At 39.4% G+C, this 22,315-nt stretch overlaps 2 protein-coding genes across 2 annotated transcripts in view; both read right to left on the reverse strand.

Annotated features, from left to right (window-relative positions):
- The window catches only part of cdh26.1 (cadherin 26, tandem duplicate 1), a 264,367-nt gene that overhangs the window by 184,989 nt on the left and 57,063 nt on the right, over positions 1 to 22,315 (reverse strand). The gene's annotated exons all lie outside the window — the stretch shown is intronic.
- LOC141291166 (cadherin-like protein 26) lies at positions 1,013 to 13,475 on the reverse strand. Its single transcript, XM_073823336.1, has 17 exons — positions 13,232 to 13,475; positions 12,998 to 13,147; positions 12,745 to 12,889; positions 11,691 to 11,863; positions 11,412 to 11,543; positions 11,122 to 11,304; positions 10,653 to 10,972; positions 10,419 to 10,561; positions 9,931 to 10,155; positions 6,059 to 6,280; positions 4,866 to 4,984; positions 4,249 to 4,350; positions 3,941 to 4,024; positions 3,817 to 3,852; positions 3,629 to 3,721; positions 1,627 to 1,829; positions 1,013 to 1,532 (listed from the first exon to the last, which is right to left on the reverse strand). Exons 2-17 carry the CDS (start codon positions 13,028 to 13,030, stop codon positions 1,493 to 1,495), a joined length of 2,253 nt encoding a protein of 750 aa, XP_073679437.1. The 5' UTR covers positions 13,031 to 13,147; positions 13,232 to 13,475; the 3' UTR covers positions 1,013 to 1,492.

The following is a 22,315-nucleotide window of genomic DNA, read 5'->3' on the forward strand; positions in this document are numbered from 1 at the left end:
AAAAGTGTTTTGCAATGCAATATGACCACATTAAGTACATTGTACTTATTTTTTGATGTAAGTACATAGTTAAGGCCACCTAATATAATGTGTGACCGCAATTACAATTATCAGGTCTCACACAGTGGACAATAAGATAGGAACAATGAGCAATTAGTATGTCTAGACTTCATTTTCCCAAATATTGTTTGGTAATGTGTCAAAAATGAATATAAACACATAATTTCTATATAGATAGATAGATAGATAGATAGATAGATAGATAGATAGATAGACAGATACATATATAAATTGCTGCAAATACAGTGAAACTACTGTCTATTCTACTTAAACCCATTCAAGCATATTGACAGCTCAGAGTTGTTTTTAATTATTGTGCACTCCATGAACCCTGTGACCGTGTAGTGACGAGATCAAAGCATGTTTCTCAACAGCTTTGTTTGGGCTCAACTATTAAGCTGTCAAACTGAGTTTTGAATCTGTGGTAGAAAAAAAGTAGTTTATACAAAATAGGGTTTTCAAGACACTCAGTTGTTGTTTCTTATGTATTTACACACTCGTGGCATCATACTGTTGTATAAACACAATATCACACTTGTAGCCGTGAGATATGGCTGTATATCAGCATACAATGTATATCGATATTGCTCATATACTGCTGAAGTACTGCATGTTATACATCATTCTTTAATGAGCACATGATGTATATAATTGCTGATTTTTATTTTTTTTTTTTTATTTTTTTTTTTTTTTTTGGTGAATGGTACTTTTATGTATTCATTTTGGATTTTGGAAACATTAAAGATTTACGAGTGACAGGCGGTAACCAAGTTGTGGGACAAAGATATAAAGTGTTATTGTGAAGTGGTTACTGTGTGGCATTTAAAAGTGAACTGTTTCATGATCTGTATGTTGAACGTTTAAAAAAAAAAAAAAAAAAAAAAAAAAAACCGGTTGAACAGGTCGAGAGAGTTGTCAAAATAAAACCTAAACACATAAGAAAAACAGTAGCTTGTTATGCTTCAGAAGATTAAACACTGAATTTTATAAAACATTCATCAATACCCATATGCCAATGTACAAATAATACTAAAAAACAGTCACAGTTTTACATTTTTACAGTAAAGGCTTAAAAACACCTGAAACAACAGAGCAGTTTCCTAACTGACAAATGACACGCCCAGGGGAACAACAGACCCAGATATGTCACATTTTGCATGACACATTCATAATTGACATTCATTTTAAACACGCTTATTAGCAACTAAAAACCCTGTTATCACCATCGAGCCATGCACTCTTAGAGGATGTTTTATCAAATATTTTACTACCACCATCCTTTTTTTTTTTTTTTTTTTTGTATTAAAAGTCTGCAAATTATTCCACATGAACACAGTACAAAAAATACAGAACAAAAGCTAAAAACCCTGAGCTCACCTAAAACATTAACACCATCCCTTTGTTGCTTTTCAAGCACTGGTGATTTTTGCATTCAGGAAATGCAAATGTAGTTATATTTATCATCATTGATACTGTAGAAGTAGAAGTGTAGAAAAAACTTTTGTTACATTTGGTCCTAAAAATAATTATATATAAAACAGCTACACTTGCTGAGATAATTGTCACCTTCTCATCAGGTCAGGTTTAGAAATTGTTGCTAGTTGACTGAACCGGCTATCCAGATTTCTAAGCATGTCTGGATGAAAGTCTTCCTCTGCAATGGATATTGCATCCAGTTCATCACTGGCTTTAGGTTGTCCCTCATCTGCATAACAGTGTGGTGTGTAAATACCAAGATCCTCCTCACGGGTTTGGAGAGCAAGTAGTTTCTAAAGAGAAAACAAAAGAAACAAAAAAAAAAAAAAAATAACACCATGAAGATCCTTCACCATCCTTTGGGACACACTTAAGCAAATGCATATAGCTTCTTCACACACAGATGAAACTTACTAGAGAAGTGTGACATAAGTGCATCTGTAAATAAATGCATTTTAAATTTACGTCTCGCACGCTTTAATGACCTTCAAATGGAACACATACGCTCGCTTCGAACTAATGAATAATGGCGGAATATCCTGTGATGTCCAATTCGAAGGGCAGTAACGTTGGAATAGAACAAACGTCGGAAGCGATGCGTGAAACACACAAAATGTGCAGAGTGGTGGGTCGCGAGGACTGGAATTGGGAACCACTGGTATACATAATTCATTGAAGATTTTTTTTATTTTAAACAACCCTGTTGAAAAAAACAGCATATGCTGGTTACAGTGAGGGAAAAAATTATGTGATCCCCTGCTGATTTTGTACGTTTGCTCACTGACAAAGAAATAATCAGTCTATAATTTGAATGGTAGGTTTATTTAAACCTAAAATTAGAGACAAAATAACAACAAAATAATAATAATTAATAATAATAATAAACATTTCAACAAAGTTATACTTGATTTGCATTTTAATGAGTGAAATACATATTTGATCACTGATCAATCAGCAAGATTTCTGGCTCCCAGGTGTCTTTTATACAAATCACGAGCTGAGATTAGCAAGGTCCCCCTGCTCAAGAAAGCACATGTACAGGCCCGTCTGAAGTATGCCAATGAACATCTGAATGATTCAGAGGAGAACTGGGAGAAAGTGTTGTGGTTAGATGAGAGCAAAATCGAGCTCTTTGGTATCAACCCAACTCGCCGTGTTTGGAGGAGGAGGAAGAACACCAAGAACACCATCCCCACCATCAAACATGGAGGTGGAAACATTATGCTTTGGGGGTGTTTTTTCTGCTAAGGGGACAGGACAACTGTACCGCATCAAAGGGATGATGGACAGGGCCATGTACCATCAAATCTTGGGTGAGAATTTCGTTCCCTCAGCCAGGGCATTGAAAATGGGTCTTCGGTCAAGGCAACAAAGGAGTCTCTCAAGAAGAAGCATATTAAGGTCCTGGAGTGGCCTAGCCAGTCTCCAAACCTTAATCCCACAGACAATCTGTGGAGGGAGCTGAAGGTTTGAGTTGCCAAACATCAGCCTCCAAACCTAAATGACTTGGAGAGGATCTACGAAGAGTAGTGGGACAAAATCCCTCCTGAGATGTGTGCAAACCTAGTGGCCAACTACAAGAAACGGCTGACCTCTGTGATTGCCAACAAGGGTTTTGCCACCAAGTACTAAGTCATGTTTCTGATCATTCCTTTGTTAGTGTAAACGTTCAAAATCAGCAGGGGATCAAATTTTTCCCCTCACTGTAGGTATGTTTTGAAGCATGGCAGCTAGTTTGAGTTGGTTTAAACTGGTCCTTAGTTGAGCATGAGCTGGTTTAAGATGGTCCTAAGCAACTTGGTGCAGCTTAAACCATCCATAAACCAGCTGCTATGCTTCAAAACATACCCAACTAGCATGTGCTGTTTTCTTAATGTTCAAGCAAGGAAAGGAAAAAAATAGAAGAAAATTTTGTTTTTAAAGTATTCAAAATGTGGACGTCATTCAAATTAGGAACATTGACACTTTTTTCAGATGGCATTACTTTTAATAACAAAATTCAAAGTTTAGTTAAGAAATTAAGAAAAAAATGTTAATAAAGAATAAGTAGACAGTTGAGTCGTAATGTATGCTGACAGAGGCATAAAATCACCTGGTTGATGAGAATGGCGAGATTTTCACCCATGTAAGATGCATTGGTGTTGAAGGAATGGCTGCTTCTAAAACTTGATCTCATACCCGATCGCTGGTTTGAATAAAGCACAGATGGTGATGTGAGAAAGGCTGAGCTGAGCTGGAGATTGCTTATGATGTGAACTATTACTGTCACTTTATTCTTACCTGGAAATTTCCTCTGTATGAACGTCTTGTGGAATTCTGAAAAACACACATATCAAAAACATAAGAAAAAATGCAAATAAAATGACCAGCACTTTGAAATCTTGCTGTGGCTGTTAATACTCACTGTATACATCGAGCGTTTAAATGTCTGGTTGTTGTAAACTGACGATGGAGCCCGTGAAACTGCCTGCTGTCCTTTATGCATCACCTAGATATTATGAAGCAAAATGATCATTTTAAGAAAGGTTTCCTATGTATAAATCTAATTGCTTTTAACACTTTTTCAGTTTGAATTATTCATGAACAATTTATTATACAGGCTATTTCCAGAAACATTATAGAATATATTAATAATAAATATTTAAACTTGGTTTGACAGCAAAATATTATTTCCAAGAATGCTTTAATTTGAAGAATTTTATTGTTACTCACGTTTTGTATTGTAGCTGCCTGGCTTGAATGTATATTTGTAGACACATTTATACTGTTTACGTTGAAAGAATCAGTTTTGTCATTGCCAATACTGGAAGACACCTATATAAAGACATTATAATTTAAATTAAAAGTCATTCAAGACAACAGTGGGTGTTTGATATAAATATAAATTCCTTTTTAGTTTACACATTGCAAAACAAAAGTTATGTAGTATTGATATAACCATGCACAAAAAAATGTTTACAGCATTTTTAAATCTATAGACATTATGTAATGTTGTTTTACAGTGTTTGTTTTATTACAATCATTAATTACAGCACTAATAACAAGAAGCTTGCCAAAAAATGACATATCAAGTAGATGTCATTGTATAATTTGTGTGTGTTCGCTTGTCAGGAACATGTACTTGATAGGTCATTTTTAACATTAACTTTAACTTAACGAATCCTGTGGTGCATTGTTCTTTCATGTTATTACATAAACTAAAGTTGATGTTATTACTTGAAGTAATGTTGACATAAAACCTTGTTGTAAAGCGTTACCTAAAACTGCAGAAAATGCACAAATTTAAACATTAAACAAAACACTTATTCTAGGTTTTGTGATGAAATGACCATGCAGTCTGTTCCTGGAGTTTCTGTGTTTGTTGTGATAAGATGACCAAGTCCCTCATCCATTTCAATCATTTTTTTTTCTGTCTTGCAGGAAATCAGTAGACTCAGTAAGCACATTGCTGAAATATAAAACGAGATTATTTCTTTTTAAACAAAGCTATAAGCTCTTATTAGCACTGACCACATTTTGCAGTGCTTAAACTAATAGTTTACAGAAAAATTTCTTTATCTGAACATAGAAATGCAGCATTATATTATTTGCTTATGAAAGAATCCTCTACAGTAAATGGGTGCCGTCAAAATGACAGTCCGAACCGCTGATAAAAACATCAAATAATCCACAAACAGTCCGCACCATTCAAGTCCATCAGTTAAGGTCTTTTGAACTGAAAAAACCTGAAGAAAGGAATCCATCTTTGAGATGTTTTAACTGTATCTCACATCAAAATCCTTTCACATATTTGTTCAAAACAGTTTTGAACTGTTTCCACTTGTAAAAAGTGCCTGATCTGTGCTTATTTCTCTCCTTATTCAGATAAGCTTTTTTTTTTTTTTTTTTTTTACTGGAAGAAGCAATGTTAATGGATTGAAGGCTCATATTTTAGTTGGAAGCAACAGTTTGAAGCTAAAAAACATCTTTATGATGGATTTGTTTCTTTTAACATGCAGCTTCACTTTACATTTTGATGGCACCCCTTCACTGCAATGGATCCATTGGTGAGCAAGTGTTGCAATGTTGATGCAACAGATCTGTTCAGAATAAACAAACTCATCTACATCCTGGATAGAATGAGAGTGAGTAAATTGCTAGCAAATTCCCAACAATTTTCAGTTTTGTGTCAGCTACTCCATTTAATTAAGTGATTAAATTACCAAGATGTTTTTCCAAATGCAGAAAAACATTCTAAATGCCTTCTAGCACAATAAACCTACACAGTATTTACAGAGAAGAAATTAAATAACACCAACAAAAAAATAAATAAAACTATAATAAAAGTATGTGCCACTAAAAAAAAAAAAACAGGTTTCTACAGGTTCCCACTGCAAGTCTTTTGTTGTTTTGACACTCCTTTAATGGTTGGATTCACTTGTACAGAAGGATGGGTTTTCGGTATTATGAAAGAGTTTGTAAAATCTTTCATCATCTATTAGTACTCTTCATGTCATCCAAATATTGTAAATCATCATCTCACCTGCAAGCATCAGAACCGCAAGAGCAACCAGCCAAGCAGCAATAGGCCCTATCCGAGTCTTCGAAACCATCTTGGCATTGCAGTTTGGTGTGATTGAGCAGTCGCACACAGTGACCGTCAGGTTCTGGATGAGGTAAAATCCCTGCTGATCTGATATTTTAATCTGGAGGAGGTGATGACCAGAAAACACTCTGTTTTCTTTTACAATATTCACTGTTGTGCCTTTTGGAGACAAAGAAAGATAAAATGAGAGTTAGTATTCCTGTAAAAAAAAAAGTTGGAATAATTAGGAGTTTAAAAAGTCCCCAATATAAGTCTCTCATGTTAAAATTAAAATAACTTTCTATGTGAAAGTTAAAATGTAATTTATTCCTGTGATCAAAGCTGAATTTTCACCATCATTACTCCAGTCTTCAGTGTCACACAATGCTTCAGAAATCAATATGCTGATTTGCTGCTTTTAGTAAGATAATAGTAAGAAACTTTTCTTACTATTATCACTGTTTAAAAAAAGTTGTTCTGATTAATATTTTTCTTTCAAAAACATTTTAAAAATTGTTATTATTCCATACGTGTCAGGAATATGTCTGTGTTTTGTCCTGTTCTGTCATGTTTTCCAAGTGTTTTCCCCCCCATGTTTCTAGTTCATTTGGTTTAGTCCTTGTTCTCCCCCTTTTTTGGTTTAGTCTTGCCCATATTTGTATTTCCCCCTCGTCATCTCGTTATCTTGTTTGTGACCACGCCCATGTTTCTGTGTATAAAGTCTGTGTCTGCTCACTCCCCAGTGTCCGTCGATGTATTGTTACACGTGCTCTTTGCTTGCTCCCGGTTTTTGTTTGTTTTGTATTAGTTTCAGTGTTTCTTTTAATAAACTGTTTATATTTCATTTACTCCAGGTTCTCCTCATCATTCTCCACTCCTCAACCCTGCCTGATCGTGACAGATCGACGGACCAAAACAGAAAATGAACTGGGCTGAGGACCTCCTTTGGAACTTGAATCAAGGTGAGCGTTCGCTGGAGGAATATGTGGAGGAGTTTTTGTGCGTTTACCATCTGGTGGGATGGAGTGACAAGATGGTTAACGCATGTTTCCAGATGGGACTCAAAGATGATAGTTTGTTTAATTTGATAACTCCTAGTGATTGCTACCGTCCCGTAGCAGATTTTGTAAATTGTTCTTGATTTATGTGATTTCCCATTCCAAGTCATGGTGGAGGATGGTAATCCTCCTCCCATCTGGAAACATGCAGTCACCCCATCTCACCAACAGCCAGAGCCCTCTGCATATCACTCCAGCGACCTCACTCCCTCCTTGCCTCCCACGTGTCCCCAAGTTCTCCTAAGCCCCACGATGGTCCTCAGCCCAGTACCTCAGGCTTTCTCTCCACGCTCAAGCTCGTCAGCTGCCACGCCAGCGTCAGCTCACAAAATGGCTGCCACTTCAGTTCACAAGATGGCTGCCGCGTCAGCTCACAAGATGGCTGTTGTTCCGGAGTCCCTGGCCAAGATGGCCGCCAAGCCTGAGTTCCCGGTCAAGATGACCGCCGTTCCTGAGTTCCTGGCCAAGATGGCCGCCAAGCCTGAGTCCCCGGCCAAGATGGCCACCAAGCCTGAGTCTGCACCCAAGATGGCGACCGCCAAGTCAAAGTCTCCGCTGGTTCCGCCCAACCTTCCAGAGTCTCCGCTGGTTCTGCCCAGCCCTCCAGTGACTGCGCCGCCCGAGCGCCCTCCAGTGACTGCGCCGCCCGAGCGCCCTCCAGTGACTGCGCCGCCCGAGCGCCCTCCAGTGACTGCGCCGCCAGAGCGCCCTCCAGTGACCGCTCGCCCAGAGCCTGCTCTTCCAGAGTCTCCGCTGGAGACGCCCAGCCCTCCAGAGTCTCCGCTGGGGTCGTCCAGTCCTCAAGAGCCCGCTCCTCAAGAGCCCGCTCCTCAAGAGCCCGCTCCTCCAGAGCCCGCTCCTCAAGAGCGCCGTCCAGAGCCCGCTCCTCAAGAGCGCCGTCCAGAGCCCGCTCCTCAAGAGCGCCGTCCAGAGCCCGCTCCTCAAGAGCGCCGTCCAGAGCCCGCTCCTCAAGAGCACCGTCCAGAGCCCGCTCCTCAAGAGCCTGCATGCCCTCCAGAGCCGGAGCTCTCTCCTGCGCGCCCTCCAGAGCCGGAGCTCTATCCTACGTGCCCTTCCGTGCTCTCCTGGGTGGACTATACCTTAGGTTCCCCCAAGAAAATTTGGGGGGGGGCTACTCCCCTGATCAGCTATGGCCACCTGGACTGTATACTCGGCCGTGGCCACCTGGACTGTTTACTCTGCCATGGCTTCCTGAGCCCCCAGATCCACCATGGCCTCCTGGACTGTTTATCCGGCCATGGCCCCCTGAGCTCCCAGACCCACCATGGCCTCCTGGACTGATTATCCGGCCATGGTCCCCTGAACCCCCAGATCCGCCATGGCCACCTGGACTGTTAACCCGGCCATGGCTTCCTGAGCCCCCAGATCCACCATGGCCTCCTGGACTGTTTATCCGGCCATGGCCCCCTGAGCTTCCTGACCCGCCATGGCCACCTGAGCTCCCTGATCCGCCCTGGAGACCACCTCTGTATCCTGTGTCCCCTGTGTCCCTACCTAGCGGTCTCCAGGGCGCCCACCCTCCCTCCCCTTTGGATGTTATTAGGCGCGAGACGCGCCTTCGGGGGAGGGGGGGGGGGGGGGGGTAATGTCAGGAATATGTCTGTGTTTTGTCCTGTTCTGTCATGTTTTCCAAGTGTTTTTCCCCCCATGTTTCTAGTTCATTTGGTTTAGTCCTTGTTCTCCCCCTTTTTTGGTTTAGTCTTGCCCATATTTGTATTTCCCCCTCGTTATCTTGTTTGTGACCACGCCCATGTTTCTGTGTATAAAGTCTGTGTCTGCTCACTCCCCAGTGTCCGTCGATGTATTGTTACACATGCTCTTTGCTTGCTCCTGGTTTTTGTTTGTTTTGTATTAGTTTCAGTGTTTCTTTTAATAAACTGTTTATTTCATTTACTCCGGTTCTCCTCATCATTCTCCACTCCTCAACCCCGCCTGATTGTGACAATACGTTTGGCTACTAATGTAGGTAACCACAAAGAAGTTCACCTCCAGAACAAAAATTTACAGATAATTTACTCATCCCCTTGTCATCCAAGATATTCATGTCTTTCTTTCCTCAGTCATAAAGGAATTATGTTTTTTGAGTAAAAGATTTCAGGATTTCTCTCCATATAGTGGACTTCTATGGTGCCCCTGAGTTTGAACTTCCAAAATGCAGTTTAAATGCAGCTTTAAAGGGCTCTAAATGATCCCAGACGAGGATGAAGGGTCTTATCTAGCAAAGCGATTTAAAGAAAACTTGAAAATTTATATACTTAACCTCAAATGCTTGTCTTTTCTAGCTCTGTGTGAACTGTGTATTCCGGTTCAAGACAGTTAGGGTTTGTCGAAAAAATTCCCATCTAATTGTCTCCTTTAACTTCAAAATTGTCCTACATCACTGCAGAAGTACCGACCCAGTGTTAACAAATTAAACATGCAAAAAAGATCAAACCCTCTTTACAAAAAAAAAGTAAAACAGCATGTAGGACAATTTTGAAGTTGGACGCAATCGCGGGCACCATAGCAGTCCACTATATGGAGAAAAATCCTGAAATGTTTTCCTCACAAAACATAATTTCTTTATGACTGAAGAAAGATATGAACATCTTGGATGACAAGAGGGTGAGTAAATTATCTTCTCCTTCAAGTAGGTCATAAAACTCTAGTTTGAAACCAATTTACTTTTGTGAAGTTTACCAATTAAATATGATGTTCATTGAGAAATATTGTAGCATGGTCTGGACTGAGTAAAGTAGATGGTGGCATTACCATGGGCTGGTTCAACCTTCCATTTGTCCTTAACATCTCCCAAAAGCTCATAGTAGAAAGGCGATCCATATGGAGGAAAGTCCAGGTCTACAGCGGTGATGTTGACCATTGTGGGCTCTTTATCTAGGCAAATGCTGACCTTGTTCACCTCCAGTACTGGTGCATTATCATTTTGATCATTCACGTGAATAATTATTGTTCCAGTGCCTGTCAGCGGAGGAACACCTGGCAATCAGAGACAGGAGAAAACTGTTATTTCAGTTAAAGAACATGATCATGGAACTTGAGGTTGGAGGTTAGTGGTATCAAATCTTAGGAAGATATTAAGAGTTTTGCTTGATGTAAGTAAACTAGATATCAGTTAAGCATGTCATTCCATAAAGCATGACACTAGCAATGTAAATGTGCATTGAAAATAAATACAAATGATTTCTATGATTTCTCTTTCAATGGATATTGGTATAATATGAGAATATTTCATGTCGTACCATCATCCACAGCACACAGGGTTGCTGTATAGGTGCCGTTGTTCACAAATGGCGACTCTCTATCCACAATTTTAGTTGTGGATACTTGTCCAGACTTTGCATCAACAGTTATCCATCCATCAATATCTTCACCTTTAACAAATCTGAGATTTGAAGAAACACCAAATGAATTCACCTTTTTTTTATATATGTGATTATATGTGAAACATACACAGCAATATTAGCTTCTCTTACTTAAATGTGTTTATGTGGCTTCCATCCATGTCTTTAGCAGTGAAGGTTGTTAGACTTGTTCCTACATTTATGTTCTCCATTACCGAAACATGTTTAACAGGTGGTATAAATACAGGAGGGTCATTGACGTCTTCTATATAAATGGTGATTGGAATGGTGTTATAGAGGACACTTGTGTCAGTGTCAGGGTTTTGGGGTATTTTGTCGAGCTCCCACATTGCATTTGGTACCTTCTTTTTAATCTTACAGGAAAAGTAAGGAATTTTGTTCTGCACACTGATGGACACATTGTGCTGTGTTTGCTCCTCGTAGTCTGTTTGCTGACATGAGACCAAGAAAAAGAGAGAGATTACAGATAAATTTCTGTGTAAACACTGATTCTGGAGCATCATAACCAACACTGACTCAAGCTTTGGGTAGGTTGGCTTACACAAAAAAAAAAAAAAACAGCATTAAGACATCTGTCTACCTTAACAACTGTTAAAATCCCTTCATTCGTAACAGGGTCTGTTTCTATTTTGAATATCTTGTTTTTATCTCCGTGGATTGTGTATTTGGCTTTCCAAGCTTTTGAATCAAAGACGTCTTTGTCTGTTACTTGCAGTCGCAGAACTTCAACCCCAGTTTCTCTCTCCTTGACCATCCCTGGTCCCTGAAACAGACGTCAACTATTTCAATGGATTTTATAGGACAGTATGTCTAACTTGACATTAAAAGCAATAACCAAGAAGATCACAAGCATACAAACTTGAAACTTACTGTTTTTCCAGAGAACTCTGGAAGATTGTTGTTATTATCAGCAATATTGATGATCACCTTACTCGTACTTGAGAGCTGTATCTTTTCCCCTTTGTCCTTTGCTTCAACAAGGATTGTGTATTTTTGAGCTTTCTGGAAAAGGTTAATTTAGCAGAACATTTCTTGAATTGGAATTGAGAAACATTTTTAAAGCAATAGATGTTGTCTGAATGCAATAACAGATTTATCCAAGGTACAAAAATAGTGCATTAATCCCAATAAAAGAAATTAAGTTCATACCTCGTAGTCCAAACACCCTTTAAAATAAATTGTCCCAGACTGTGTATGCTGCTGAATATAAAATTCAATATTATCTGTTTGTGGTGTGACCGACTTGATCGTGAATACGAATGTTCCATTGTTTGTTTTTGAATCATCCTTATCAATAGCCAGTACTGTCACTACTTCTTTGCCTAGGAAAAAATATGAAGAAACCTGAGTGTTAAAACCTGCCCCCTAATAGTCTATGAACCATTAGTTGATGGGAAGAGGCTTGGTCGACCAAAATGTTACATTTTAGTCACATAAAATCATCAGGAAGTGGCGAAGTCACGCAGTCTGTGAGGGGGTGATGTGGCAATATAGTACATCGGGCAGGATATCCAATTGCTCACCTATCATTCATGGACCTTAAATATGACTTTTCATCTAAAATATGTAAGTAGTAGCAATTTATGGCTCCTCAATCTAATGTGAACTTAGAAAACTGTGCACTATTCAAGTGTTTGTGAAGTGTGTGGAAGCTGAATAGTACTGCATGACTGCATGACAGATGGAGGCACCAGTGTGGTCACTTGATCTTAAAATACTCTGTCATTTTTGGTCATACAGATAAAAGAAATACATCTTTTGAATCTGTAAACACTATGTTTATTTGTGTGCACTCTGAATAACAAGGAAACATTTTTTTGTAAGCACATTTTGCAAAATAATGAAAGCAAACATTTTGTCTTCCTGTTTCAGTTGAAATTACGTCAATACATAGAATAGCGCTGCTTGTTTCAAAGCACTTTCAGAATCATTTTGAAACACTTGCTGTTAAACAACAGTTCATACTAACCAGGGGCTGCCAAGATCAAAAACTGCACAATCTCTTTAATAATAATGGCAGGATAGCAACAAACTTGTTTGGTGTGCAATAATTACAGTAATTAAAAGTGTTTACTTTCATGCTATGAAGAAAAAGTAACAACACTGTGGACTGCAATGGCACGAGGGTGAGTAAATAATGACAGAATGTTCTGTTTTGTGTGATTTCAAGTAAAATAATGAAGTGCAAACTATAATGGATTACCTTGAGGATGTGACTCGTCCACAGTCTGTTCATAGACTGACTTTTGAAATTCTGGTGCGTTATCATTTATGTCCAGTATTTTGATCTCAAGCCCAAGTCTTGTATCCACTGCATTATTGGATAGATTTCTTGCTTCAAATGTCAACTGCAATTAAATATAGTGGATATCAGTATACAGGCCATTCTTGCAGTGTATTTGAAGGAATTTCAATGCTGTTATGCAATGGGTACTCATTCTTTAAGGAATACTTACACGGATAATTTTAGGGCCTTTTTCATAGTCCATCTTTTTATGTACAAAAACTTCACCTGTCTTTTTAATGCTGAGAACACCCTTCGGTTCTTGATCCACACCCTCACCATGTAGGATGTAATTTACTAAATAAGACTTGTCGAGTTCAACCTGAAACACAAACAACATACACACTGAAACACAGCAATTTAACATATGTACTGTGAATGCATTTACTCTTATGATGCCACTTACCTTGCCTATTGCATATGGAAACGAACCAGAGTGTTCTTCCTCAATAGTAAACGAATCAATGATCCATGCACGCTTCTGTCGTATCCTTCCACTGTCAGTCCATACACACAAACTCCAGACAGACTGAGTTAAAAAAAAGGCAGTATAAGTTACACTATATTGCCAAAAGCATTGGGACACTTCCTTCTAATGAAAAGGTTTGACAACTTTAGTTTCCATAAGAAACTAAATCTTAATGTTTAGGCATGTAATATATTCTAGGGAATTGTTCATTTCATAGCAACAGTTTGGACAAGACCCTTTCTATTCAAACATGACAATCCCTTTGTGTGTAAGGCAAAGTTCATAGAGAAATGATTGATTCAGTCAGTGTGGAAGAACTGCATAAAGCCAAGTCCTAATCCAAGCTGAACATCTCTGGAGTGACTTTAAATGCAGACCTTGAGCCAAAAACACATCGCCAAACACCAATGACTTATACATACACTAAATGGACAAAGGTATTGGGACACTCCCTTCTTTAGAACAGACAACAGGCACTGTAACTGACAGAGATGTCAGCTATATTTCTTTCTTATTTACTTATTTTCAATATTTTGTTAAAGACTTTTAATTTGAAACTGCTTTGTTAAGAGCTGTTTGAGTGGGGACTTTTATTATGAAAAGTACAAAGTGAATTAGGAAGACAGATGTCTGCAGCTCATGGCAAGTTAAAAAGTGTTCATGTTCTGAAGCTTATAGTGTATTCATCTGGAGTCAAGAACAATTTCAGATGCAAGAATAATATCTCCTTTTGGTAATAAGCAGCCAATGAAGTAAGTTTCCGTTTGTATCATATGTGATTGATGTGGATTGTGTTGCTGTGTGGAAAAGAACAATGTCTGTATAAAGACTAGTTAAATTGTTAAAGTTAACAATTCTGTCTAAAGGATTTGCAAAGCCATTTATTTCATGTATTTATTATGTTCTTTATATTATTTGTTTTTACTTTATTTGTGTGTATTCAGTTCTCACGGCATCTTGAGTTGGTTGGTTATGGTGAACCAGTCAATAAATCGTCAGTCATCAGAGAATCCTTGTGCTCGTGAAATTACTGGGGGGAGCTACAGTGAGAATTCATCTGCTCTTCACGAGTAGGACCACGGAAGGCCCAGGCAGCAATCTGAAAAGCATAAAGTTAACTTCAAGTTCATCACACTCTGGCTTCTGCAAGATGAAGGACTGCTTACACCGGTAACTAAGAAGCAAGAGGCATATACAGCATATACAAAGGCATTTTCAAGTTAAGACCAACAAGAAAAGAAAGCACACAAGTTCAAGTTAAGGTGCTTAAAGTGGACTTATTCTTGATATTTGCTTAAAAAAGACTCTTTAAGTGTTCAGTACAATATTTATAGAAGTGCTGGTGTTATGTGCTTACTTGTTTAAGCTTTAAGTCAACTTGGTGCAGGTATTAGGTTCAAATAATAAGATAATTGTTGATTGAAATTGAGAATATCAATTTTCAGTACAATTTATGTTGTATGCACATTTAAAATAGATAGTGCTACAAAGAGATACAAAAAAATGGCAGAAGGTGGTCAGTCTGCTAAAGGTAGCAAAGAAAATATATCAGATATTATGCAATCACAGCAGCAACTAAAATTCGAGGAATGTGTAGAGACACATGAATCAATAGCTGTTGATAATACAACAGATCCAAAGCTACGAAAAAGTCAAAGAACACGCAAATTTACCAAGAAGGGTAAAGAATTGAATGAAGAAAAGCTGGCTAAAATGAAGAATCATTTTCAATGCTCTTATGAGAAGTGGAAAGCTCTGGCTAGAGATGCTAGACAAAAACTGATGGGTCGTCTTTCTAATGACATGCTCCAAGCTCTTATAGGCACAATAAGTTCTGCTTCAAAGGATTTGAATGCTGCTTATGAAGAGTTGCGACAAAATGTGAGTCCAGACAGTGATACTCGTCGCAGAATAGATACGTGTGGTGCCGTCACTAAGATGATAGTTGAGTCTGCATGGAGTCGTTTAGGTGAGGGAGTAGAGGGTCATGATCCTTTTATACAAGAGGGATGCTGTACTGATACAGGCTCAGTGTTTTCATCCATAGCCTCCAAATCAAGTTATGGTCATACCAGGTCATCTTCTCAGTCTTTAAACAACTCAAGCGTCAGCTCCAGAGGTTCAAGTTTGTCCTCCGTTAAGAAACAAGAAGCTGCTGCAGAAATTGCTGCAACTGAAGCAACACTAGAAATAATACAACAACAAGAACATGAAATGGAGGAATTCCAAAGACTTGAGGCTGAAGATAAAAAGAGAATGGCAGAACAAGAAGCAGAAGCTTATAAGCATCGACTAGAAAGAGAAGAAGAAGCAGCTACGCTGCGTGTAAAGTTTGAAGCCGAAAATGCTGCCAGACGAAAGGCATTGGAAGACAAGCGCAGAGAGCTAGAGCGCTTGGAGACACTCAAGAAGTTAAACGCTGCAAAAGTACGTATGCAAGTTTATGAGCAGACAGAAGACTCAAAGGATGAAACCAGAGAGTTACTCCATGACTGTGCACCTGTCCAGAAGAAGCACATGCCTAAATCAAGCACCTCCTTGTTCCAGCACACACCTCCACACAAAATTGTGACAAAATCACATCAAGAAGATAGCACTGCAGACCTTGTTAGGATGTTAGCAGAATCAATCAGTTCAAGTCGTCTTCCTATACCAGAACCTGCAACATTCTATGGAGATCCGCTCAGATTTAGTGACTGGAAAATCTCTTTTCAAACTTTGATTGACCGAAAGAATATACCAGTAAGTGAGAAGATTTACTACTTACGAAAGTATGTTGAAGGACCAGCTAAGAAAGCCATCGAAAGTTACTTCCTAATGGGCACAGAGTCAGCTTATCATGCAGCATGGGCTGTTCTGGAAGAAAGGTATGGAAATCCGTTCATTATTGCCAAAGCCTTTAGAGACAAGCTTGACTCATGGCCCAAGATAGGTCCTAAGGACAGCGTTGAGCTGAGGGAATTTACTGACTTCCTCAGAGGCTGTGAAGCAGCGATGGCACAGATTAAAGGCCTTCAAGTCCTTAATGACTGTAACGAAAACCAGAAGATCCTTTCCAAACTTCCTGATTGGTTAGCCTCAAGTTGGAATCGTCAGGTAATAGTAATTGAAGAAGAAACTAAGATGTTTCCTACCTTCAGTCAGTTTGTGGAGTTTCTTGCAAGAGAAGCTAAAATCGCTTGCAATCCAGTGACGTCTCTTCATGCTCTGAAGTGTTCTGATGTTGGAAAAGGAAAGTTAATAAGAAATCAAGGCACCAGAGCGAAGGTGTTAACAGTTCAGTCTAGTGAGAAAGCAGATGTTGCAAAATGTGCTTTCTGTGAGAAACCAGGACATGCGATTCACAAATGTTGGAAGTTTATAGAGAAGAATACAACTGAACGGATCAAGTTTGTTCAAATGAATAAATTATGTTTTGGCTGTTTGAAGCCTGGCCATCACTCAAAGAACTGTGAAGACAGAAGTGTATGTGAGACATGTCAGAAGAGACACCCGACTTGTCTACATGAAGACCGCCCCAAAGAAGCAAAGAAGTTTGCAAAATCAGAACAACCAAAAGAGACGTTGAAGGAAAGAAAGCAAGAACTCACACAGAAGAAAGAGACCACAGGTGATGCAACATCCAATCGAGTGGTACAGGATGTGAACAATACTCATACCTCTACAATTGTTCCAGTATGGGTCTCAACTACAAATGAACCAAACCATGAAGTTCTTGTTTATGCACTTCTTGATACTCAGAGCGACACTACCTTCATCCTTGAAGAGATAGCTCAAGCTCTTGACACAACAAAGGAATCTGTGCAACTGAAACTTTCAACGATGGTGTCCAAAAGTACAGTTGTTTCATGTCAGAAGTTAACTGGTTTACAAGTGAGAGGATTTTATTCAGACAAGAAAATCTCCTTACCAGTAACTTACTCAAGAGAGTTCATTCCTGCAAATAGAACTCACATTCCTACACCCAAAACTGCAAGAGCATGGCCACATCTAATGCACATAGCGGAGAAAATTGTCCCTCAACAAGTTTGTGATATTGGCCTTCTAATCGGCTATAATTGTCCCCAAGCTCTCCTTCCTAGAGAAATTGTATCTGGTAAAGAAAATCAGCCATTTGCTCAAAGGACAGATCTAGGCTGGAGCATTGTTGGTGGTGGTAAGTCCTGCGTAGACTATGGTGATGCCATTGGAGTGAGTCATCGCATCATAGTGAAACAAGTGATGCCAAGTCTGCCATCATCTATAAATCTCACGAATGAAGTGAAGTATATTTGCAGAACACAGATCAAAGAAATAGTCACCCCACCAAGTGTCATCAAAGCGCTTGAGTCTGACTTCAATGAGAAAGCATCAGAGCATAATTATGTTTCTCAAGAAGACCTGCGTTTTCTGTCAAAATTGAAAACAGGCATCAGACTTAAGGAAAATGGTCATTATGAAATGCCGTTGCCTTTCAAGGAAGATAGACCAAAGCTGCCCAACAATAAGGAATGTGCTATCCACCGTCTCAGATGCCTAGAGAAAAGGCTAAAAAGAGATGAGAAATACTATAAGGACTATGTAGCCTTTATGGATGAGACAATCGCTCGAGGTGATGCGGAAAGGGTACCAGACGAAGAAATCGATAAGCACCCTGCTTGGTATATTCCCCACCACGGGGTTTATCATCCTCAAAAGCCTGGGAAAATCCGAGTAGTCTTTGACTGCTCAGCAAAGTTCCATGGTACATCTCTCAATGAGCATCTGTTGATTGGTCCAGAGTTGACAAACACCCTTGTAGGTGTTCTCTGTCGTTTTCGCAAGGGTCCAGTAGCACTCATGTGCGATATTGAGCGCATGTTTCATCAATTTAATGTAAAACCCGAAGACCAAGACTATTTAAGATTCCTTTGGTGGGAGAAAGGAGATCTAGAGTCCCAGCCACAGGTCTATAGAATGAGGGTACATTTGTTTGGTGCATCCTCATCACCCGGATGTGCAAACTACGGACTCAAACACCTTGCTGCTCAGGGGCGAGGAAATTTCAGTGAGACCTCAGTTCGATTCATAGAAAGAAATTTCTATGTCGATGATGGGCTGACAAGTGTCTCATCAGTGGATGAAGCTGTCCAGCTAATTAACGAAGCAAGAGAACTCTGCAGCACAGGGAGACTTCGTTTGCACAAATTTGTGTCGAACAGCCAAGAAGTGATAGCATCAATCCCCCAGCAAGAATGTGCTGAGAGTGCTATGGTTCAAGACTTAGCATAGGGTGAGCTTCACATTGAGAGGGCACTCGGTGTGAATTGGTGTGTGACATCCGACAGTTTTCAGTTCCGAGTATCTATTAAGGAGCAACCACCTACAAGAAGAGGAGTCCTGTCCACAGTGGCTTCTGTGTATGACCCACTTGGCTTTGCAGCGCCCTTCATCCTAGTTGGTAAGCAAATATTGCAGAAGATGTGCCAAGACAAAGTTGATTGGGACAAACCACTAAGGGATGATTTGCTACCACAGTGGGAACGTTGGATTTCAGGTCTACGAAACTTGGCAGATGTCAAAATTCAGAGATGCTATCTGCCATCAACTATCAAGGATGTTCAGTATCATGAGCTTCATCATTTCTCTGACGCTAGTGCTTCAGGTTATGGAGAATGCACGTACCTCAGAGCCATCGACACATCAGGAAAGATTCACTGTTCCTTAGTTATGGGCAAAGCCAGAGTCGCTCCTACTAAGATTACCACCATATCTAGGCTGGAGTTGTCAGCAGCTGTAGTGGCTGTACAAACAAGTGACTTGCTGAGAAAGGAATTAGAGTTAGACAGCCTAGAGGAGTACTTCTGGACAGACTCAAAGGTTGTCCTTGGGTACATTAATAATGATGCCAAAAGATTTCACGTCTTTGTGGCCAATCGTATTCAGCGGATTAAACAAAGTACGGACGCTAAGCAATGGAGATACGTGACCTCTGAAGAAAACCCGGCTGATTCTGCATCAAGAGGCCTTACAGCAGAAGAGCTCATGTCCTCCAATTGGTTTACAGGACCACAGTTTCTGTGGAAAAATGAACTGCCCAAAGATGTTAAAGTGGGAGATCTCGAAGTTGATGACCCAGAGCTTCGAAAAGCACAAGTTCATAATACCCAAACAACTGAAGGAAGATCATTGCTTGATCGACTCTACAAGTTTTCTGATTGGACAAGAGTGGTGAAAGCTATTGCGAGACTTAAGAGACGTGCCAAAGAAGTCAAAGGTCTCGTTCCAAGAGTCAATGAAGCTTTGTGCATTGAAGAAAGAAGAGAGGCAGAATTTACCATTATCAAAATGGTTCAACAATCAGCCTTTTGTGATGTGATACAGAGTCTCAAACATCAGAAGGAGATTAAATCCAACAGTAATTTGCATCAGCTAAATCCCTTCCTAGATGAGCATGGCATCCTTAGGGTGGGAGGTCGACTGACACATGCTGCATTACATTCGTATGTAAAACATCCTGCAATTCTACCAAAGGACAGTCAGATTTCCACATTACTCATCAAATATTATCATGAAAGGGTGCATCACCAAGGGAGAGGGATGACTTTGAATGAATTGCGTTCAAATGGTATATGGACCTTGGGATGTAACAAGGCAGTTTCCTCACATATCTACAAGTGCATTAAATGCAGGAAATTTAGAAGGCCCACTGAAGAGCAGAGGATGGCGGATCTCCCGCAGGAACGCATGGAGACAACTCCTCCTTTTACGTACTGCGGGATGGACTGCTTTGGTCCTTTCTACATCAAGGAAGGAAGGAAAGAGCTGAAGCGTTATGGGCTTCTATTTACTTGTATGTGCTCAAGAGCAGTGCATGTAGAAATGTTGGACGATTTATCCACTGACGCATTTATTAATGCGTTACGTGCTTTCATTGCCATACGTGGACCGGTGCGCCAACTTAGATCAGACCAAGGCACTAATTTTGTTGGTGCAAGACGAGAATTTGCTGAAGCACTAAAGGAAATGAATCCAGAATGCCTAAAGGAGTATGGCTGCGAGTTCATCATGAATACCCCATCAGACAGTCACACAGGTGGCATTTGGGAGAGGCAAATTCGGACAATAAGAAGTGTCTTGACTTCGATTCTGGATCAGTCAGCTCAAAGACTTGATAGTACCTCCCTAAGAACGTTTCTCTATGAGGTCATGGCTATTATAAATAGCCGACCATTAACAACAGAGCATCTAAATGATCCATCTGGTCCACAACCTCTTACGCCTAACCACATATTGACAATGAAGTCTTCAGTAATTTTACCACCACCCGGAGAGTTCGTAAACGAAGACGTTTACCTTCGCAAGAGATGGCGCAAAGTGCAATTTCTAGCTAATGTGTTCTGGTCACGTTGGAGAAAAGAATATCTTCTGAACCTTCAACAAAGGCAGAAATGGCACAAACGTCGCAGAAATGCAAAGGTCAATGACATTGTCATTTTGAAAGAGGACACAGCTCCACGCAGTCAGTGGAAGTTAGCGAAGGTGACAGGAGTCCACACTGGCACAGATGGCTGTGTCAGAACAGTGAAGTTACTGATCAGTGATTCAACATTGGATAGAAGGGGCAAACGTGTTACTAAACCAACTTACCTTGAAAGGCCCATTCAGAAAATTGTCACCCTAATTGAAGCAGAATAAGAGCCTACCCTGTGTCTACCATTCCTTGGGTTAGTCTGTGATATTCTTAAGAGTTAATGTCAGTAAGTTAGGAAAAGCACAAGAAAGTGCTTTGGTGGGAGTGTAACTGACAGAGATGTCAGCTATATTTCTTTCTTATTTACTTATTTTCAATATTTTGTTAAAGACTTTTAATTTGAAACTGCTTTGTTAAGAGCTGTTTGAGTGGGGACTTTTATTATGAAAAGTACAAAGTGAATTAGGAAGACAGATGTCTGCAGCTCATGGCAAGTTAAAAAGTGTTCATGTTCTGAAGCTTATAGTGTATTCATCTGGAGTCAAGAACAATTTCAGATGCAAGAATAATATCTCCTTTTGGTAATAAGCAGCCAATGAAGTAAGTTTCCGTTTGTATCATATGTGATTGATGTGGATTGTGTTGCTGTGTGGAAAAGAACAATGTCTGTATAAAGACTAGTTAAATTGTTAAAGTTAACAATTCTGTCTAAAGGATTTACAAAGCCATTTATTTCATGTATTTATTATGTTCTTTATATTATTTGTTTTTACTTTATTTGTGTGTATTCAGTTCTCACGGCATCTTGAGTTGGTTGGTTATGGTGAACCAGTCAATAAATCGTCAGTCATCAGAGAATCCTTGTGCTCGTGAAATTACTGGGGGGAGCTACAGGCACTTTCAAAACTGTGGCAACAAAAATAGAAGCATAATTCATAATTCATGTGTGTATGCATTTTATTCCCATCTCTGCTACACCAGTTTTGGAAATGTCTAAAATGTACAAGTCGTTCGGTGTTTGGCAATGAGTTTTTGGCTCAAGGTCTGCATTTCTATTTAAACCTTGCTTTATACACAGAGGTATTGTCATGTTAGATTAGAAAAGGGTGGTGTCCAAACTGTTGCTAAAATCACAAAATTCCCTAGAATATCATTATATGGTTAAACATTAAGATTTGTACTCATGGAAATTACTAAAGAAGTCAAACCTATTTACTAGAAGGGGGTGTCCCAATACTTTTGACAAAATAGTGTATGTTCCAAAAGATTAATCAATGCATGAATCTGTCCATATAATCTGGCCTAGTTTAATGTGAACTATCTTACATAGTATTTTACTTTATTTTATTTTTTCATAGAAGTCGATGGCTACCAGCAACTGTTTGGTACCGGCATTCTTCAAAATAATGTCTTTTGTGTTCAACAGCTGAATGAGGTCTGAACTCAAGTAAATGACAAGTTTTATTTTTGGGTAAACTATAACCACAAATGGTCCAGTTCATTTTCTTTCTTTTTTAAAAATATAATTTCTCTTTTTATTTTTCTCTATCTTTCTGGTTTAATTTAGGGTGAAACATGACTTTTCAATT

Source organism: Garra rufa, chromosome 18 (assembly GCF_049309525.1).
Source record: "Garra rufa chromosome 18, GarRuf1.0, whole genome shotgun sequence".
In the NCBI taxonomy this organism is placed as follows: domain Eukaryota; kingdom Metazoa; phylum Chordata; class Actinopteri; order Cypriniformes; family Cyprinidae; genus Garra; species Garra rufa.